General features: G+C 40.8%; 1 protein-coding gene across 1 annotated transcript; it reads right to left on the reverse strand.

The window, feature by feature from the left end:
- Positions 1 to 5,918: 5,918 nt before the first annotated feature.
- Scrg1 (stimulator of chondrogenesis 1) lies at positions 5,919 to 18,842 on the reverse strand. Its single transcript, XM_057752910.1, has 3 exons — positions 18,713 to 18,842; positions 8,578 to 8,830; positions 5,919 to 6,279 (listed from the first exon to the last, which is right to left on the reverse strand). The coding sequence occupies exons 2-3, from the start codon at positions 8,814 to 8,816 to the stop codon at positions 6,225 to 6,227; spliced, it is 294 nt and encodes a 97-aa protein (XP_057608893.1). The 5' UTR covers positions 8,817 to 8,830; positions 18,713 to 18,842; the 3' UTR covers positions 5,919 to 6,224.
- Positions 18,843 to 19,613: the final 771 nt, after the last annotated feature.

Below are 19,613 nucleotides of genomic sequence, written 5' to 3' on the forward strand. Positions count from 1 at the left end.
ACCACATACCTGCAAGATGTCAATGTATATTTGAAAACAATATTTCCTCCATATTTTATTTTTTACCTAATCCATACAGATTTCATTTTTGAATATAACAGCTATATGCTTTCCCCTATAAAAACTTATCTTGTGAAAAGAGCTTGAAATGATTTGACTCAAGTACCCTCACAAACTCATAACTAGCAGTTTAGTTTCTTACACTTATTTGCATAATAAAATGATAAAAAGCCCCTGAAGAATAGAGTTCTGAATGGTGATTAAGCAATTCCTTGTTAAAGCAATATTAAATTAATGATTAACCAATTCCTTGTTAAAGCAATATTAAAAAAAAACAAAACAAAAAACCAGGGGGTGTGTGCGCATGTGAGTTGGGTATAGTGTGCTTATGGAGGTCAGAGGACCACTTCAGGGAGTCAGTTTTCACCTAGTGAGACAGTGTCTCTTTTTACTACTGCAACACAGTATATTCCAGCTTAGCTGGCCCCCAGGGCTTCTGGGAGATTCCCTATCTCTATTTCCTATCTTGCTACATGGGTGTAGGTTATTTCTAACAGCATCATGAGAAGAATCCAAATTTGCCATAGGAATTGGATAAAGAAAGAATATTAAATTTGTAGAGGGGCTTTAAAAATTATTTAGAAACCAAAACAAATTAAGAAAAGGCTAAAATTTATTTTCAGAGCCCCCAAACGCTGTGGAATTTTTTCACTAAAGGGGAATTTACATAATTCACAGTCAATTTAAAGTCAAATGTGTTCACAATATTAAGCCATTTCCTATGTTTTTCCTCACCCTCCAAAACCAGTCCTAGCTAATCACGCCTGTTCCTCTCATTGTATTTATCAGTGTATCTGCGTGGTAGATTTATTCATTCCTTGAAGATTGAGTTTCAGCCTTTGGCTAGGATGAACAGTGCTACTTTAGGAATTTCCTGAGCTGGTGTTCCTGTGGCCACATTTCTTCATTTCTCCTGAGTGTACACCTAACAGGAAAATTGCTAAGGCATAGATAATTCTCTATTTAACTTTTCAATGGACTGTCAAAGTCTTCCAAGTGACTGGGACATTGGTGACATATAGCTCTTGTTCTCTCTCTCTCTCTCTCTCTCTCTCTCTCTCTCTCTCTCTCTCTCTCTCTCTCTCTCTCTCTCTCTCTCCCTCCCTCCCTCCCTCCCTCCATCCCTCCCTCCCTCCATCTCTTTTTGAGGCAGAGTCTGCTCTGGTTGTCCTGGAATTCACTATGTAGAACAGGTTACCCCTCAAGTGCTGGAATTAAAGGTTTGTGCCACCACACCTGACCTGTACTTTTCCCCCTAACTAAAGCTATGCTACTGGATACGAAGTGGTATCTTACTGTAGCTTTGATTCACATAATCTTTTAAATTTTTTTTATATTTATTTATGTTCATTGTTGTACTTCCTTGCCTATCTGTGAACGCGCATGCATGTATGTGCCCTCTGAGGTCGGACCAGGGCCTAGGGAGCCGTGGAACTGGAGTTACAGGCAGGTATGAATCAGTGTGTGGGTGCTGGGAATTGAACCCTGGATCTCGGAAAGAACAAGTGCTCATAACTGCCAAACCATAGTTCTAGCCTCCGATTTATATTTATCTATATAAATATACATATGCTTATCAATGATATCGAACATTTTATAGGCTTGCACATAACATATCTTCTTCGTAGAAAAAGTTACACAAGTTCTCTTTTTTTAAACTCAGCTGTTCTCTATGCTTGGTATTTAACCTTTATTAGAGATTTCCAAATGTTGTCTTTTTTTCCATTTTTGGTAGTGTTCTTCGATGCACTAAAGCTTTACAGTTTCACCTTGTCTAGTGTAAGTAGTTTTTCTTTTGTGGCTCTACTTTTGGCATCAAGTCTGCAGTCCAATGCTAAATACAACATGGTAATGAGTAATGCTCTTTTTTATCGCTAACCAGTTGTCGAAGCGTTGTTTTGAGAAGATACTATTTCCTTAGGGGTTGTTCTTAGTTTCCTCTTTGAAAAATCACTTAGCCTAGATTATTAGAGTTTATTTCTGGGCTTTCAAGTCTTTTCCATTGACTTATTAGACTTATTAGCTTTGCTTAAAGTTGAAAAGATCAAGAAGCATTGATTCTTTGTTCTTATTTTGATCATTCTTGGTCTCTTGAAACTCCATATGAATTTGTAAAAAGATGGCTTTTCCAATGGGATGTCTTTGAATATGCGCAGTGCTGGAAGATTTCCATCTGAACTATGTCAAGCATCCTAACCTATGAGCATGGAGTCCTTTCATCTGCTTAGGTCTTCTTCAATTTATTTTTGTAGAATTTTAGTGCTTCCGTTGCCTTTGGCTTCCTTGGTTAAATTTATTGGTAGGCCTTTTAGTCTTATGATGCTATTCTAAGTTGAATTGTGTCCTTAATTTTCTGTATTGTTCATTAGTGGTATAGAAACAACTGGTTTTGTGTGTTGACCCTACAACAGCTGTGCTGTTTACTAGCTTAAGGTGTGTGTGTGCACTGGATGAGTTATTCTAGATATAGTCATATTAAATGTAAATAAAGACAGTCATTTGCCCTTCCTATTTGCATGCCTTTTCTTGTTCTGGCTGGGACTTTCTCTGGTAGGCTGACCATCACTGATGGAGCACATTCTTGTTTTATTCTTTTTATTTGCTTTTTTTTTTGTCTTCAAAAGTGATAATGATAAGAACTCATTCATACCTATTAGCAATTATAGAGGCTAAAACTGCAAAGTGACTATGAATCCTGCCGCTTGCCCTTCCTCCCGAGAGACCCTGCTTGTTATTTGGTTGTCTAGGTTGCTGGCAGCTCTCCAGTAATCCTGTCGGATCAGTAAGTACTCCTGGCAGAGCAAACTCTGAAGGAGCCACTCAACATTGCAAAGAAGAATTATTTTTTAGTTGTTTTTATTGAGCTCTACGTTTTTCTCTACTCCCCTCCCTCTCTCCTTCCCTTCAACCCTCTTCCATGGTCCCCATACTCCAAATTTACTCGGGAGATCTTGTTTTTTTCTACTTCCCCCATATATTAGATCCGTGTATGTCTCTCTTAGGTCCTCTTTGTTGTCTAGGTTCTTTGGGATTGTGATTTGTGGGCTGGTTGGGAAAGAAGAATTCTCTCAGGAAGTGATGAGCTATTTATGCATGATTGTCCACTTTGTCCTCAGCAACATGGGACTAAGAGCAGCAGCAACAAGGGTGCAGACCGTCAAAGATAAAAGTTCAGAGAGCATTTGGTGAATTGAAATGTGCAAGCCTGTGTCCTGTCTAGAAGAAATTAGTTTTCTGGAAAGGAAGTAGATGAGGCTGCATTTTGAAACAGTGTAGCGGGTAAGACTAGATGTCAATCTAAGATTGTGCTCACAACAGTTACTGTAAACCTTGGCCATTGTGCCCACAGGACAGGAAGAAAGATGCTCTCTATGTCCCTGGTTGGTGCAAGTCAGTGTTGAGAGCAGTAAATTGTAAATAAAAACCCAACTAAAGTCATTAATATAAGTAAGTTAAACATTTGCATTTCAAGACATTTTGACCAAGTCAGAAAACGTTTTGGAAAGCAAGTTGTGTGAACATTGATGTCTTTGTTTCCTTGGTAATATAAAGGAAGGGGTGTGGTTTTAAAATGCATTCAGTTAATGTCATTGGATTTCCTTTTCAAATAGTGTTTTGTTTAAAATTTTTTTGCATGCATTTATGTTTATGCATTACTTACATGCCCGGTTCCCTAGGAGGCCAGAATAGAGTACCAGATTACCTGGAACTGAGGTGTCGATGGTTATGAGCCATCTTAAGGATGCTAGGACTTAAACCCAGGTCCTCTGAAAAAGCAGCAAGTGCTTTTAACTGCTAAACCATCTCTCCAGACCCCCTTTTTTCCCTTTTCTGTTTTTTTTTTTTTTTTTTTTTTTTTTGAGATAAAGTACAGCTGAGGATGACCTTGAACTTCTGATTCCCCTGCCACTGCCTCTGGGGGCTAGGATGAGTGGTGCGGGCCACCCTCTTCCCTGACTTATTCAAACGGTGTTTTCTTCTCAGGTTTAGATTGCAGTAAGGAAGTCTTGTTTAAAGGACTTGTTGCTTCATCTGCTTTCATTGTGATGTGTCACTTTTCCAGGCCGTGGATTATTAACACTAACCTATCAGAACAAACAGAAAATGAAACAGATGACTAATGATTTTCTTTATTTAGCTGTCTGATAGTTAGCTGGTCCAGAAAGGAGGTAGGACATCCCATGTTGAGTCTGGTTTTATTACCAGACCATTTAGTGAAGAAAGGCCAAGAAAATCGCATGCTATTTAGATAACTGATTTTTTTTTCTATTGAATTTCTTCATGCAATTTTAGTGATGTGATATTTACAAACATGTTCTGACATATATATGTAAAGACTTTTTAGGAGGAGCAGAACTGAGATTCCCCAAAAATTGTTGACTCAATCTGGTAATACTCGTGTTGAATAGACAGCAGTTACTCTTCTGGATGGGCTGAAGCAGGACATCTTACTGCTTTGTCACAAAATGGTACCTCATAACCTGCCTTCAAGACGTCCTGTGTCTCCCACGCCCCCCCCCCCAGCCCTTTGACAGTACCCTCTGTTTCCCTATAGCAGGCTTCGTGTTTGTGAATAATAACTTTATTACAATGGCAGCTTTGTTAGAACACATGATCTGAGAAGACATGCCTATCTTATTCATTACTAAGATCCCAAGAATCTTAATAATGACTAGCACCTAGCCGGCATGTAATATGTTTTTATAAAAAATGGAAGTTTTTGAAATTAACTTTTTTGGGTATTATGACTCAACGCTTATATTTGAAAACATAAGGTTATAACATCTTTTTAAAAGTCTTTTTCTTTTTTGTTTGTTCATTTCTTTTCTTTTTAAATAATGTCTCATGTAGCTCAGGTTGGACTCAAATGTCCTTAAGCTTGTGATCCTTCTACCTCTTCCTTCTCAGCGCTGGAGTGAAGGCATGTACCAGCGTATCCTGTTGTGAATATTAATTAAGACGTGTTGCATTCGTTTATGCTGTGTAACATTTGTCTAAAGATGCAAAGACGTGTTACATTTGTTTAGTTAAAAAAAATTAACATGGGTCAGGAGGCTGAGTCAGCAACTAGCTGACAGGAAGTGGTAGGGAGGAACCATGTGTAGCTAGGGTTCTTGGGGGTGGGGGGCTGACCAGAAGGACGTCCTGTTTTTCGGGAGACAAGAGCAAGGAGAGAAGGTTAGCTACTTGCTATTCAGCCTCTCTGAGTGAGCAGAATTTCACCTCAACCTTATTGAATCCTGAGTTCTATAGAGGGCTAGAGATCTAGGTAAAGTTTCCTTTAGCCAGAGCCTGAGGGAAGAGAATTCCAGCCTGAGTGCAGCTGGTACAACTGAAGAACTCCTGGAAGCTGTGGAGTTGTAGTTGCCGACTGGGACAGCAGTTGCTTAAGGTGCAGCCACTGGATTAAAAAAAAAAATCCAGTTTCTGTAGTACTGGGGCTTGAACCCAGGCCTCTGCGTGCTGTCAGGCATCTTTCAGCTGAGTTACATGCCAGTTCTGTGTCTTTTAAAGTGCACCTTTTTATTCTAAAAAAAAAAAAAAAAGATACTTCAGGCAAATGTATCATGGTCTTAAGGATACAACTGTGTGTTTGAATGGTATTCAAATTTTGCTTTGGCTTGTATATCTTAGACTTGAGTAGGAAAAAAATTGAACTAACAATATCACCCTTAAGGTTTTTTTTTTTTTCAAAACAGCAAAATTAAATTGTACTTAAAGATGTGGCATATGTAATAATATACCTAAGGAAGGGTTCTTCTTCTTCTTTTTAACAGAAAATGTGTAGTTTCCCTTCCAGTAGATTCATTTTATTACCTGGTTCTCTCTGTTCAATCTGCCTGATCAAAAGTCACAACCAACAACTGAAGTTTTCTATCTTTGAATCAGGATTGTGGCTATCCATTAGGGGACAGGCCCCTTACTGGATGTAGTGAACTCCTAAGTAAAGGTCCTCTAGCCAAACATTTTAAGCAGGACTAACAACATCTACAGAGACAAGCCAAAGGGAGGTAACTTTTATTGCTGCTTAAGCCAGGTTTACTAGGGCAAGTGAGACTTTATACAATCTGGGCTTTCTTAGACGATGGAAATCACAACTGTAGCTACACTGGTGCAGTTTGTGGGAAATTAGGGACCGCCTTCTCCAGAATGCATGCAGATCCTCAGGGACTGTTGCAGGGGATCACAAAGGAGATCTTTGGTCCGAAGAAGACATCTCTGAAAGGAAGAACACAGTTAAACTTAGCGGAGAACTACGGCATATGTTATTCTTTTCTGGATTGAAGATGGATGGTGTTTCCCAGGGTTTCATCTCATTTCATTGTAGGCAAGTCAAATACAAAAAAAGAAAAAAAAAAAAAAGAGTGGGAGGACCTCCCACAGGAGCCTCGAAGACAGAAAAGGTATCTGTGTTTTCTTTCACCCACTTACCAACCATTGATGTTATGCTATTATTTGTCTATAAATAAAAGGAAAAAAATAGATAATTTAAAAATCTTATACAAAAGAGTTCACTTTGATGTGGAGATGGGTTATGAAGTTTAAATTTGGGGGCAAGAGACAGATCGGTTGACATTTAATTTAAATATTTAAAATATTTTTAATTTTATTAAATTTGTTCTTATATTTAATTTATTAATTTATTATATTTAATTTAACTATCTCAGCTTCCTTGATTTTATGCATATGAAAGTATCCTAGAAGCTATTACCTTTTTGGGTAGGAAAGGTAGGATAAGATAACACCAAATGAGTGAAATCGTATAAAATTGTACGTACAGGGAGGTGGGATTCATTCTGATTGTTAGAAACACACTTTGCATAGTTTTTCTGTTGCTACTGGAAAAACATCTCAAAGCTACGGAGACACGGTTTCTGTATATTTACACCTCTGTTTAAATGTGTTAACAGTCATAGTCACGAAGTTATATCAGAAAATAAATATAAGCCCACTGCAGTAAGTTGGTTTAATAGTCCAATAATGAGAAAAAAGCATTTTAATGTTAATTGGCATTTAATTTCTACCGTACAGAAACGTGTTCCATGGGGTTAGTAACACACGTTCTGCGTCATGTAATACAGTGCTTCTAAAACCTGCTTGAGAGCCACCTGAGGGCTCCTTGAACGCTAATGGCAGGGCCTGCCCTGCACAGCTGGTCCAGTCGGTGCGCCCTGGGGTCTGAGGGCAGGTGCGCACTGAACAGGCACTGCTCTGGAAGCCTCGCTTTGGGAGCCAGCTGGGTCTGAACCGGGTTGTCTCCATAGTAACATTAACTAGTTATGCGAGGTGTCACCTGTCCCTTCCGTCAGCCTTCCCCGTGGTAAGAGGCTTCTTAGAAGGATGAAAATATGATGTCACATGTTGAAAGCAATTTGAAACAGTATTAAATGTCCAAGACTTTAGTATTTGAAATAATCCTTAATCAAAGGAAAACAATCTTAAAATCAAGCGCTAAAGCCAATTTAATCTCCCATTGGTTTTTCTTTCTTAGCATATACCAATTTTCCAAAATGTAAATGTTTTAAACTTATTTCATTTCTAATTAACTTATATGTGGAACTGGAAGACCCTCCCATGGCCCTTACTGACATTTTCTGTCCCAGGTACTTACTCCATGCTGCCTGGTTTAAGCTAGAAAAATGATCAGTTTTCAGATTAGTTACAATGTCTACTTTGAAGTTCATTTATATTATCAATAGACGTTTGTTGTTGTTGTAAGAACTGAATGTAGAATTGAACAGGCTAAGGTATCGTTTTTCACATTTTTATGTAGGTTTTGCTATTGTTGTTTGTGACAGTCTCACTGTGTAGCTCAGGCTAGCCTCCAGCTCCGATCTCTGGCCTGCGCAACTCTTCCCAACAAGAACGCTACACAGCTTGGATAGTTCTGAAAACGGCTGGCAACTGAGTCTACTTGAGAGCCCTTCATTTCAGCAAACCTAGCTCTGAACCTGCTCGAAGTCAGGTCTGGTGCCTCACGCTGTGAACTGAGGGAGGAGGATTGTAACAGGTGAGGTCTCAAGGTCAGCCTGGTTTATATAACAACAGCCAGCTTGAGCTACAGTTGAGATCTTGTCAGAAAAAAAAAAGGTAACCGAACTATGAGTCTATTGATTGGATGAAATATATTAATATCCATGAAGGATTGATTATCATCTTGGCATATAATAAACCTTCCTTGAATGTCACATTTCTACAACATTCAAAAAATGAAAGGATGTGTTTCTGGGTTGTTATAATCATGATAAACCTTATAAATAAAGAAGAATAATGCTAAAAATATGTGTCAGTTGGCTATTCTGTGTTATGTGCATTTGTGTAGATTTTCAAAGTCTGCGTCTTAAAGATTTGCATAGAGAAATAATTGGGAAATTTATCTTCATACCAGCACTGAAAGGTGGAAATACTTAACTATAAATTAATCATTTGGAAAAAAACATAAGACAATAAAAGCTGATCCTTTAGGAGGCCTTTCCTACAAATACAGCAGTATGCCATGAAATTTCATTCCCTTACTTTGGGCAGCAGAGCAGTTCGCTGAAATTGCAGTAACAGATCATCTCGCATCCCTTCCCATCCCAGAAGTGATGCTGGACATTCGGGTCGATCAGCGTCAGGTCGGCTCTGCCCTCTGGAAGGCTGTGACAGTTACGGTCTTTCAGCATCTTTCTGTAGCAGGAAAGGCGACTCGAAGGCATGGCTTGGGCTCCCAACAGCAAAGTTAGCCCGAGGGTGACAAGCATCACCAATTTCATCTTGGCTTTTGTTCCTGAGATAGAATAACAAACGAAATAGGTCAGCGTTTGTTTTCTAATAGGTGGGATTCGTCTGAGCATAAAGTTTTGTATGTTGTCATACATTTGGATATGAGGGGAAATATTCTTTTCCATGCTCTTTGTGTTTCTCACCGTGTAACTTTCTGACCTTGAAATACTTGTCTAAAAATTCAAATGTCTGGACACCACTTTAAAAAATAGTGGGAGTTGGCTCAGGGTGTAAAGACACTAGCCACACAAGCCTGAGGAGCTGAGGTTAATCCCTGGGAACCATGTAAAAAACCACAGGTGTTGGCCTGCATCTGTAATTCCAGCATTCGGTTGATAAGATGGGATGGAAGGAAGAGACAGGCAAATGGCTCAAAAGCCACGGGCCAGCTTGCCTGGAGCACACAGGCCAGCAGCAAGAACAGCAGAGATCTGTGCCAACAAGGTGGATAGTGAGAGAATATCTCCTCAAAGAGAACCTCAGGCCCTCTGCCTTCCACACGAGTGCCGTAGTGCGCATGTGCCTGGGCTCACTCACAGCCACACTCACGAGTGCATGCACGTGCGCGCGCACACACACACACACAAAACAATACCAAAGGGACTAGGGATGAGACTCTGCCTTTGGTAAGGGACCCAAAGTCACTTGTCTGTGTGTAGTGTCTCAAGAACAGTTGCTTTTAACACAATATAAGCTCATAAGAGTTCATAGGACAACCAGCGCTGCCAAATGAACTTGACATCTCATAAGCTATAGAACCATAACATCGTCAAAGAGCCTAGGTCCCACTCTCACAGGGACAAAATGCTTATTTATGCCAATAGTCACAGGTAATATAGTCACAGATAATGTTCTTTAAATATATTTATAGTCCACTTATTTTCAAACATCCCAGAATTATTCTTTGGACTCATTCTCGTTACAAACATATTTTGTTTTACCCACAGAGACTACTAATCTGCAACTGAAAATGGAGGCTTGGATTCTTCCTCCTCTAGCGCAGCCATGAGCACCTACCTTGGGGAGCTGCTACGTGAACCTGTGAGCATACTCTGTGGACGGACTTCTAACACTGCACTTATTGTAAAATAATCTTCCTTGTCTTCTACCCATCAGTCTCCATCGGAACAAAACAAGTGTGGTACCCCAGGAGATAAGTTAATAGTGGTCATACAGGGCTAGAGTATTCAGTATGTTTGTAATCAGTCTCCTCTGTGTTAGACCTCGGGGAGTAGAGCTTGTACTTTAAGAATTTCATTTTATTTATTTATTTATTTATTTATTTATTTATTTATTTATTTATTTATTTATTTATTTATTTATTATTTGAGACAGGGTTTCTCTGTGTAGCCCTGGCTGTCCTGGAACTTACTTTGTAGATAAGGCTGTCCTCAATCCTGGGATTAAAGGCATGTGCCATCATTCCCCCTCCTCCTCCACCCCCATCTTGACCAATCAACGCCTGGGGCAACTGGGAGAACTGGCCCTGAGGTCATAAGACCAATGGAAGCGCTGTCTCTGCCCCTCATCCACAGCACTCAGGGGAGTGGCCCCCACGCCACAGCCCGGGCAGCACAGTAGAGCTGACCCTGAAGATGTGGGCGTGGGAGATCTGACTCTGAGCACACGAAAGCAGGAAAACTTACCCTGCCCCTTGCTCAGAGCTGTAAGGGGTGAACTCGCCAGGGCAGTGCTAGAGAGCGCACCCTGGTAATGAGGACCAGGGACAGCTGGCGGGTTGACCAACTCTCAACTACCCAATCCCAGAAGCAGGATTATGTCTTGGCTCACGCCAGCAACCATCCATCTGTGATCTGCTGGAGCACACGAGAGTCCAGCCCTGCAGAACCAGAGCTGCAGGATCTCCACAACACAAGGAAACATCAGGATAACCAAGAGGAGTCCCATTGAGGGTCCAGCATCAACAGTGTAGCAGAAACCAGAGGGCTCGAACCAGGCCAATGACTCTTTGCAATGAACACTTGCAAGTAAAGTTATAGGGACAGAGAGTTTACTGCGTGACTCACTTGGGTCACATTACAGCTTCCTTGACAAGGCTGATTTTTTTTCCTTCTTTTTCTTTTTTCTCTTAAATTTTATTATTATTATTTTTTATTTTGGAGGCAGGTTGCAAGGGCAGAGCATGGATATGAATGGACGGGGGCATGAATGGGATGGAGACACAAAAAATAAACAAAAAGAAGGAAGGACAAAGAAACATTTTAGACTATGATGCTGTACTTTCCAAGAGTCTCTTCTACAAAATAAAAATATGATAACCTGGCGAGACAAAAGAACAAGCAGGAAAGAATGTATGGTTCTAAGAGTGATTTCACTGAATGAGCCCTGGGAACAATCCCAGGGTCTTGAACAGGAGCAATTTAGTCACTCGCAAATTTATTTTTTTATTTTTTTATTTTTATTGAAAAAAAAAATTTTCCGCCTCCTCCCCGCCTCCCATTTCCCTCCCCCTCCTCCCGCCCCTCTCCCCCTCCCCCCACTCCTATTCTCCTCCCTCTCCAGTCCCCAGAGCAGTCAGGGTTCCCTGCAAATTTTAATGGTTAAAGATATCCACTGTTTCTTTTTACTACTAAGTCAAAAATAAAAAAAAAAGTTTTTAATTAAGATACAGAGCAGTTGGTTTCAATGTGATATTTTCATAGTCACTTGCTTTGTGGCCTCCTGCTCCCATCCGCGCCCCCCAGTGCACTTCCATCCCCCCAACTCCTGCACTCTTCCTCCTGAGTCCCCTTTCTGCTTTTATATTGTTTTTTTCTTCTTCTTTCCCCTCCCCCTTCCTTATGACTTCTTTTTCCTCTCTTCTGCTCCCCTCTGGTCTCACCATCTATTGTTATTACACACACACATACACACACACACACGTACGCAGACACACACACACAGACACACACACACATGTCAAGAGTTCTTCTTAGCATTCCAGTTCTTCTTAACATAGTTGTTTAATAATTTCTGTATTGTGCATTTAAAAGGTTGCTTTTTTCCCCCATCGAATCTCCTTTGCCTTTGTCAAAGGTGCTGACATTTGTTAGTAGCAAGTTAGAGCTCAAACCACAGGCGGGAACTGAAGGAGAGCCTCAGAGGAAGGCTGCTTACTAGCTAGATCCCAGTCTCATCATTGCTGTGGGCCTCTTTCCATGTCCATTTTGTCCAATTCATCTGCTTCTGTGTTTTTAATTCCAAACTAAAGTTTTAATTCCTGTCACTTTGTAACAATTCTTTAAATCAGGTACAGTAAGTCCTACAACCATTTTTTTTTAATAACCCTTTTTGTTTTGGTTTGGTTTTGATTTTCTTGTTCATTTCTTTTTTTTTTCTTTTTTCTTTTTTTTAGGCAAGACTAGGTCCTTTGTACTTATGCATGAATCTCCTTGCCAATTTCTGCAGAAAAAGCCTGGTGGAATTTTTGCTGGAATTGCATTGACCCTTATAATATTGGATCATTAGATTCATGAAAATATTTCTCCATTCTTCCATGTTTAATTATTTGTAGCTTTCTATTTCAAATGTTCATTCTTTTTTATTATGTTAAGAATATTTAACATAAGATCTAATCCCCAAGAAGATTTTGTTTTATATGTGTGTGTGTGTGTGTGTGTGTGTGTGAGAGAGAGAGAGAGAGAGAGAGAGAGAGAGAGAGAGAGAGAGAGAGAGAGAGAGGATGCCTGTGGAAGCCAGCATAAGGTGTTCACCGTCTAGAACTGAAGTTACAGGAGGCCGTGTGCCGCCTATGTGGGTACTTGGATATGAATTCCGGTCCTCTGCAAGAGCATCACGTACTCTTAGCTGCTTCTGAATTAAATCTCCAGGCCTGTGATGGCTATTTTAAATTCTCTGTCAAATCATTTATATATCTTCCTCCCTGTCATTATGATCAATTTCTAGATTTTCATCTTGGTCTTAAGTATGGATCCTGTTTCTCTATTTTTCATTTTCATTGATATGTGGTGTGGGAGAATTGTCTGTATTCTCTCAATCATGTATTTTAATAAAACGCTGATTGGCCAGACAGGAAGTATAGGCGGGTCAACCAGACAGGAAGTAGAGGCGGGGCGATGAGAACAGGAGAATTTTAGGAAGGAGGAAGCCCATTCCGCCCATTCCTCCCATTCCAGCCCAGACCATCGAGAAACAAGATATAACCTGCCTGACTGAAAGGTACTGAGAGCCATGTGGCTAACATAGATAAGAATAATGGGTCAATATAAGCTATAAGAGCTAATAAGAAGTCCGAGCTAATGGGCCAATCAGTTTTATAACTTATGGAGATCTCTGTGTGATTTTCTTTGGGGCTTGCTGGCTGTGGGGTACCAGGTGGGACGGAAACCCCAACGAGCAGACTCCTCATTGTTACAGATATGTGTATGTATATGGATATGGATATCCACACATTCGATTTAAACAAATAAAAGAACCCCTATCGCCTTTCCCAGTTGCAGAGCAAAAGAACTTCACTTTTTGCACTCTACAAATGAGCACTCTACATTTGTGCTAGTCCCAACGACTGTCTTTGCTCTAAGCTGTCTATGGGTCTCTAGAATATGTTTACCAGTGCTTCAAGACAGGTGAGATGGGAGCCAAGCGAGTACCTCTCAGGGAAGGTAGCAGGATGGATGTGTGGCCTAACTCTCCCTGTCTCCAAGGAAAAGCTGGGTGCTGGATCGCTTTACCTATTTATTCTGAAGACAAAAGCCACAGTGATGCGCTCATGGTTAAATTTCAACGTTTTCTTTGTAGCTGTGAATGCAGTATCATCTTGACCCCGTCACCCCTCAAAGACAAGCATAGCCAAAGCCAGTCCATTCGATGGCACTAAGAACAGATGCAAAGTTATATACATGGTCTAGCTCTTGCCTTCCCCTACAAAGTGTGCTCTGGGTTTCCCTCCTGCTCTGTGATTAATGACTTCATGTTGCTTTGTTTAGTGTAGCTCCCTGGGAACTAGTACATACTTTCCCTATTAGCACTCTGAGCAAGAAAGACAGAAGGCAGCTTCCATAGTAGGACCAGGAAAAGCCAAATTCCTTCCTTTACTCTTTGGGGGTAAAGCTGAGCTAGGGGTTCCCTACTGATTGCAGGTCACACTGTGCTAGGCATGGAGACTACGGTGGGGGCGTGGCTTCACCTTTCCTACCCGTTGTCACCAGGTCATAAGAGCCTCTCTGCTGACGGGATTTCTCACAGAGAGGAAGTTAACCAGGAGTCGCTGACATTGGTGTGTCTATGAGGAGAACAAGGTCCTTCCCGTGTGGCGTCTTGCTGACATCACTGTCACTTGTGTTTCCATGGCTTGGTCTTGCCTTTTCGTGTGTATTTAGACATTTTATTCTTGTGGGTGCTATAAGCGCAGCAATATGTATTTTTCTTCACTCAATTATATTTTAAGAATTTGATTAATGAGAAAAGTATACATTTATTTATGCAGCCATTTCAGTTTCTAGTGCTTTCTGTTCCTTATGAGACCCAGAGTTCTACCTGGTAGAGTTTGGCTGTACGAAGCGCACTTTTTTATCTTTCAGTGGGTCAGCTTTGCTATCGATTCTTTTGAATTGTGTGTATCTGAAAATATCTCTGTTTTACCTTTGGTTTTGAAAGATATATCTACTGACTGTAGTTTAATAGGTGGACAGACTTTTTTCTGTACTTTAAAAAGGCACATTTAATATCTTTCTCCCTTTGCCCAGCTCCTTGCCACAACAGCTCTGCAGTTACAAGTGTGCAGTCATGCCTGTCTTTTTAGATGGGTACTGGGGGATGCAAACTCAGGTCCTCATGCTTGGGGTGCAGTAACTACTCTTGCCTGGTAAGCCTGCTAAGTCATCTCCCCAGACCCAGGTTTCATCTTACTAAAAGACCATGTGAACTTCTTAGGGCAATCCTGAGGCCTTCCTTCTACTTCTTCTTCATATCTGTCATTCATTACTGTTGAGCTATCAGGCAATAGGATCATCTCTTTTAATCATATGTGGGTATATAGGAATATAAGTGCATGTGTACACGTGAGTGCACACACACACATAACCCTTTGTAGAAAAAAAACACACAGGTATTTCTTTGTTTTTATTTTTGTTCTCTTTTGCATTTTCAAGGTAGTGTTTCTCCGTGTAGCCCTGGCTATTCCAAAACTCACTCTATAGAGAATCTATAGACAAGTCTGGCCTCTAACTCAGAGATCCACCTGCCTCTGCCTCCTCAGTGTTGGGATCACAGGCATGTGTTGCCATGGTAAAGCATTAAAAAAATCCATAGTTTTAGTCAGGAAATTGATGTGGGAAGTCCTTCTGTATATGTGTTGCTTTTATTTGTTAATGAATAAAGAATCTGCCTTGGCCTATGATAAAGTAGAGTAGAGTTAGGTGGGGAAAACTAAACTAAATGCTGGGAGAAAGAAGGCGGAGTCAAGGAGATGCCTTGTAGACGCTGGCAGGAACAGACTTGCAGGAACCTTGTTGGTAAGTCATAGTCACGTGGTGACACACAAATTAATAGAAATGGGTTAAATTAAGATGTAAGAGTTAGCCAATAAGAAGCTAGAGCTAACGGGCCAAGCAGTGATTTAATTAATACAGTTTTTGTGCGGTGATTTTGGGACTGAGAAGCCAGGAACAAACAAGTGACCTCCTACATCAGGCAATGATGGTGCATGCCTTTAATCCCAGCACTTGGGAGGCAGAAGCAGGAGACTTCTGTAAATTTGAGGCCAGCCTATTCTACAGAGCGAGTTCCAAAACAGCCAGAGCTGTCTCCAAGAAAAGTACAGGACCTAAGTTCAAAGGATAAGTGAGTGGAAAGCTAGGGACACCTGTATTGAATCTGATATTAACTGAAGTTTGCTCCTTCAAGTGTCTCTATTACACACATACATACAAACAAATCTTTTACATAGAACACAAAGGTGCTGGAGAGATGCTTATGCACTTCAGAGCATTTTCTACTCTTACAGAAGACACTAGTTCAGTTCACAGCACCCCTATCAAGCAACTCAATGCAACTCCAGGGAATCACACACACACATATACACAAACACACACACACACTTTATTTAAACTGGAAGGAGTCAATTTCATAGAACTTCAAATATAATACTTTGGTGATAATTAAATTTGGAATGACTATAGTCTTCTGTCTTAGTTGACGTTTCTATTGATGTGAAGAGACACCATGACCAAGGCAACTCTTATAAGGGAAAGCATTTAATTGGGGTGACTTGCTTACAGTTTCAGAGGTTCAGTCCATTATTATCATGGTGGGATATTTTGGCATGCAGGCAGACATGATGCTGGAGAGGTAGCTGAGAGTCCTACATCTTGCGGGCAACAAGAAGTGGTCTGTCTCACTGGAAGTCACTTGAGCATAGGACACCTCAAATCCCGCCCCCACAGAGACACACTTCCTCCAATAAGACCACACTTTCTCTTAATGATGCTCTCTTCCGGGGCCATTTTCCTTCAAATCATCACACTATCTGAGGATGTTGAAAATTCAGGAATATGATCTTAAAAAGCCAAAGTTGGAAGTAGAAATGTGAGAGTGAGCAGGATGTTTACTGATGGCAGTGACCGCCATGCCCCTGACAAGAAGAGAGTATAGAGCAAGGAGAGAAGAGGAAGAGGAGAGCTGAGGCACTCTGTGGCTTGAAGAGGAGACACCAGCAGCCTAAAGGCAATGACTGAAGTTTAAAAACTGTTTTTTTTTTTTTTTCCACTCCAGCACTCAATTCAATGCTTGACTCAGAAAAAAAAAAAATGGAAACATTTACTTAAGGAATGAGCAAATACGTTTCTGGAAAAGCAGGTATGTTGCCATACCGTGCACCTCACATCTGTGCCAGAGCATAGCATAGTGCTTCTGGCCAAGGCTCAGTCTACAGTGATGGAAATTTCCATGCCTGGCAAGCACCTATAGTAGGCTTTTTTTTTTTTTTAATATTTTTAACACTTTATAAATTACATGTTGTAACTGAAGCCTTCTCTTTCACTTAGGTTCAGATAAATAGCTTTAATTCTTGCATAACCAATGGAAAGTGTCCAGGCTGCTTTGTTCTCTGGACATGCTTGTCATTTTTTTTTTTAAACTAAGAAACACCAACCATGATCCTTGGAAATCCACCAAAACTTTATCTTTTTCGAATCCCAACCAGAGTGAGAAGCCTGGCCATTTTAAAGGATACTGCTCTCCAGGTTTTCTCTTTTAGGTCACACACATGCACTTAGAATTCAACATGCAGGAAAGCCCAGCGAAAGACTGTTGGTCTGAAGGAACAGGAGAACCTTTGAGACTGGTTATGCCCTGGTTTTCTAAAAACTTCAATCTGGTGACCTTAATATTTTCCCTAATGTTGTAAGCTGCCGCTCATACCCCAATATTGGCATGCTTAGAAATTTGCACACACCCGTCATACACTTTGCTTGAAAAATAATTGCTGCAGAGAAAGCAGAATTGCATAGAAACTGTTTCCACATAAGCACTAACTCGTTGCACTGTTGTTTGGAAGGGGGTTGCAAAGTTTAGTTCTGTGGGAGTTTCTGGCAAGCTTTTGAATGGCTGGAGTTAAATGGGGCTGCAAAAAGAGAAACTAAATCGTCTAATCGCCAAAACTAACAGGGAGATGTAGTTGAAGCATTCAGATGGTTGCAGTGCTGCGTTCTTCCAGGCAGCTGATGTCAGTTCTGGGAACCAGTGTTCTGAGCAGTGGAATAAAACAGAATTGATGGATTAGGCTGAAAGAGCAGTCCATTTTCAGCTCCCTGTCAACAGCTAACAGGAGAGAAGCAAGCCTGCAAAACCAATGCACAACTCCAGCCCGGACATTTCAAAATGATAGTTGGGAGAGATTAAAATTGTTGTCCTAGCTATGCTTTCTTGGACACTGAAAGCAACAACAACAAAAATAAAACAGATATTTTAAAAGTTTTCTCCTTTTCTTATCAACTGTCTTAGACGGGGGTTGTGCTCAAACAATTAAATTCTGAAGTGAAATATCTGAAAACACATGCAACAGAGCAGAAATTTCATAGATAGTGGATAAGCCTCTCAAAAAAATCCCTGTAGCAGACGTGGCAGCCTGGGTCCTGAAGACATTGTCGCTCTTGAGAGAGCAGTCTACATAATCACCTAAGGCCATCTGCTTTCAAACTTCTCAGAGCGCGCTACAAGATACCAGTACCCAATCTTGCATCATTTTAGTTTTTTTCTGACCACAAGAACTCACTAGAGGAGAAAAGGACCAACAGTGGGGAAAGGTTTCCATAGCCTGTGCAAGAAACTGAGTCAAGACATCTTAAAGAGGTATTTTTCTAGGTCCTGAGGAGAAAGCGTTCTCTCCACCCCAGCGAGCTCAGGCTCTGTGCTCCGTTCCGTGGTGAGAACACCATGGATGCGGTCAATGAATTCCCTCTTTGTGTCGTACGTTTGCGACCCGTTTCTTTTCAGGAATCGTAGTTTCGCAAAGCAAAACCATTTGCTTCCTTTGACACTGCAATTAACTTCGTGTGGAGGATTGGCAGCAGTTTTACCTACTTTGTCTCCCACATAATTCTGAGGGGCGCGGGGCGGGGGGACCTAGATGCAGAGTCAGTTTGCACGTTAAATGAAGGTCAGAGAGTAATCCGTCTCTTCCTGAGCATTTGGTCAAATGGCTTTGCCCATCAAGGACCCACATTTGCTTCCCTGTTCTGATCAGATTCTGTCGCCTTATCTCAGGACTCATCTCTTTCAAAGTGCAGGTAGCATTTCCTCAGAGGACTTCTCAATCTCCACGCCTTCCCCTCTATTCAGCACATACCTGAATGTCTACTCCAATCCACAACAGCAGTTTAGAAAAGAATAGCTGATCTAAAACGTTTGCATAGAGAAAATTTCATACCTTTTACTTTCTTTTCAGTCTTATTGGCAGAGGAATCTTCTTAAAGGCTCCAGCTCACTGGATAGTCTGGGCAAAGGAGGAGAGAGGAGGTGCTGGAAGGCAGTTCCGTACAAATGAACCTTTGTCTGCCTTGTCTCAGCCTGGGATTGACAGTCTCGGCTCCAGCCAGCAAGGAGGGGAGAAGGGGAGTGGAAAGAGACAAGAACGGTCTCTCTTGGGCTCTTCCAAAGCAGAATGAACTAAAGAGTTTCTTCACAGAGGGACATAATAAGTCTATACAAGAACCTCAGTGATGCAGAGTCTTGGGGCAATAAAATTTGAAACCCTGGGGATTTAAAAAGAACACAGAGTGACTTTTACCTTAGAAGTTTGGGGGTGTGTGGAGGGAGGAGAAAAGACAAGGCAGAGAACATGCTACTTAGAAAAAGGTAAAGGTCTCTGGCCCTTTTATGGTGTTTCTCATCATTTGTATAACTTACAACATTCTGAGAAAAGGTATTTTCAAATTCATATTTTTATTTCTCCATCATTTATCCATTTGATGAAAGTAAATATAAACAATTAAACAGAAAATTATTTGGTCTCAGAAAAATAAAAAAAACCTCAAAAGGAATTGACCATATTTTGAACAAACAGTAAAATTCTAGAAATTCTAACCTCTATTTAACAATCTGTTAGTTTGTTTGTTCTTTGAGATAGGGACTCACTGTGTAGCTCTGGCTGGTCTAGACTTGGCTATGTGGATCGTACTGCCCTCGAACTCGCAAGTGATACTCCTGCCTCAGCCTCCTGAGTGCTGGGATTATAGGCACATACCATCACACTCAACTCTCATTTAGGCCTTTGACACTCAGGAGCAAGCTTACAGAAACTAGAGACATTATAGCAAAATAGGCATTAC

The sequence above is a fragment of the Chionomys nivalis genome, chromosome 20 (assembly GCF_950005125.1).
Source record: "Chionomys nivalis chromosome 20, mChiNiv1.1, whole genome shotgun sequence".
In the NCBI taxonomy this organism is placed as follows: Eukaryota; Metazoa; Chordata; class Mammalia; order Rodentia; family Cricetidae; genus Chionomys; species Chionomys nivalis.

Bases quoted from the DNA above. Each gene is read 5' to 3' on its own strand.
- Scrg1 (XM_057752910.1), bottom strand. From the start codon at position 8,816: ATGAAATTGGTGATGCTTGTCACCCTCGGGCTAACTTTGCTGTTGGGA. The intron at 6,280-8,577 runs GTAAGGGAATGA...TCTTCCTTTCAG, and splicing joins GAACTGCTCTGCTGCCCAAA to AGATGTCTTCTTCGGACCAA.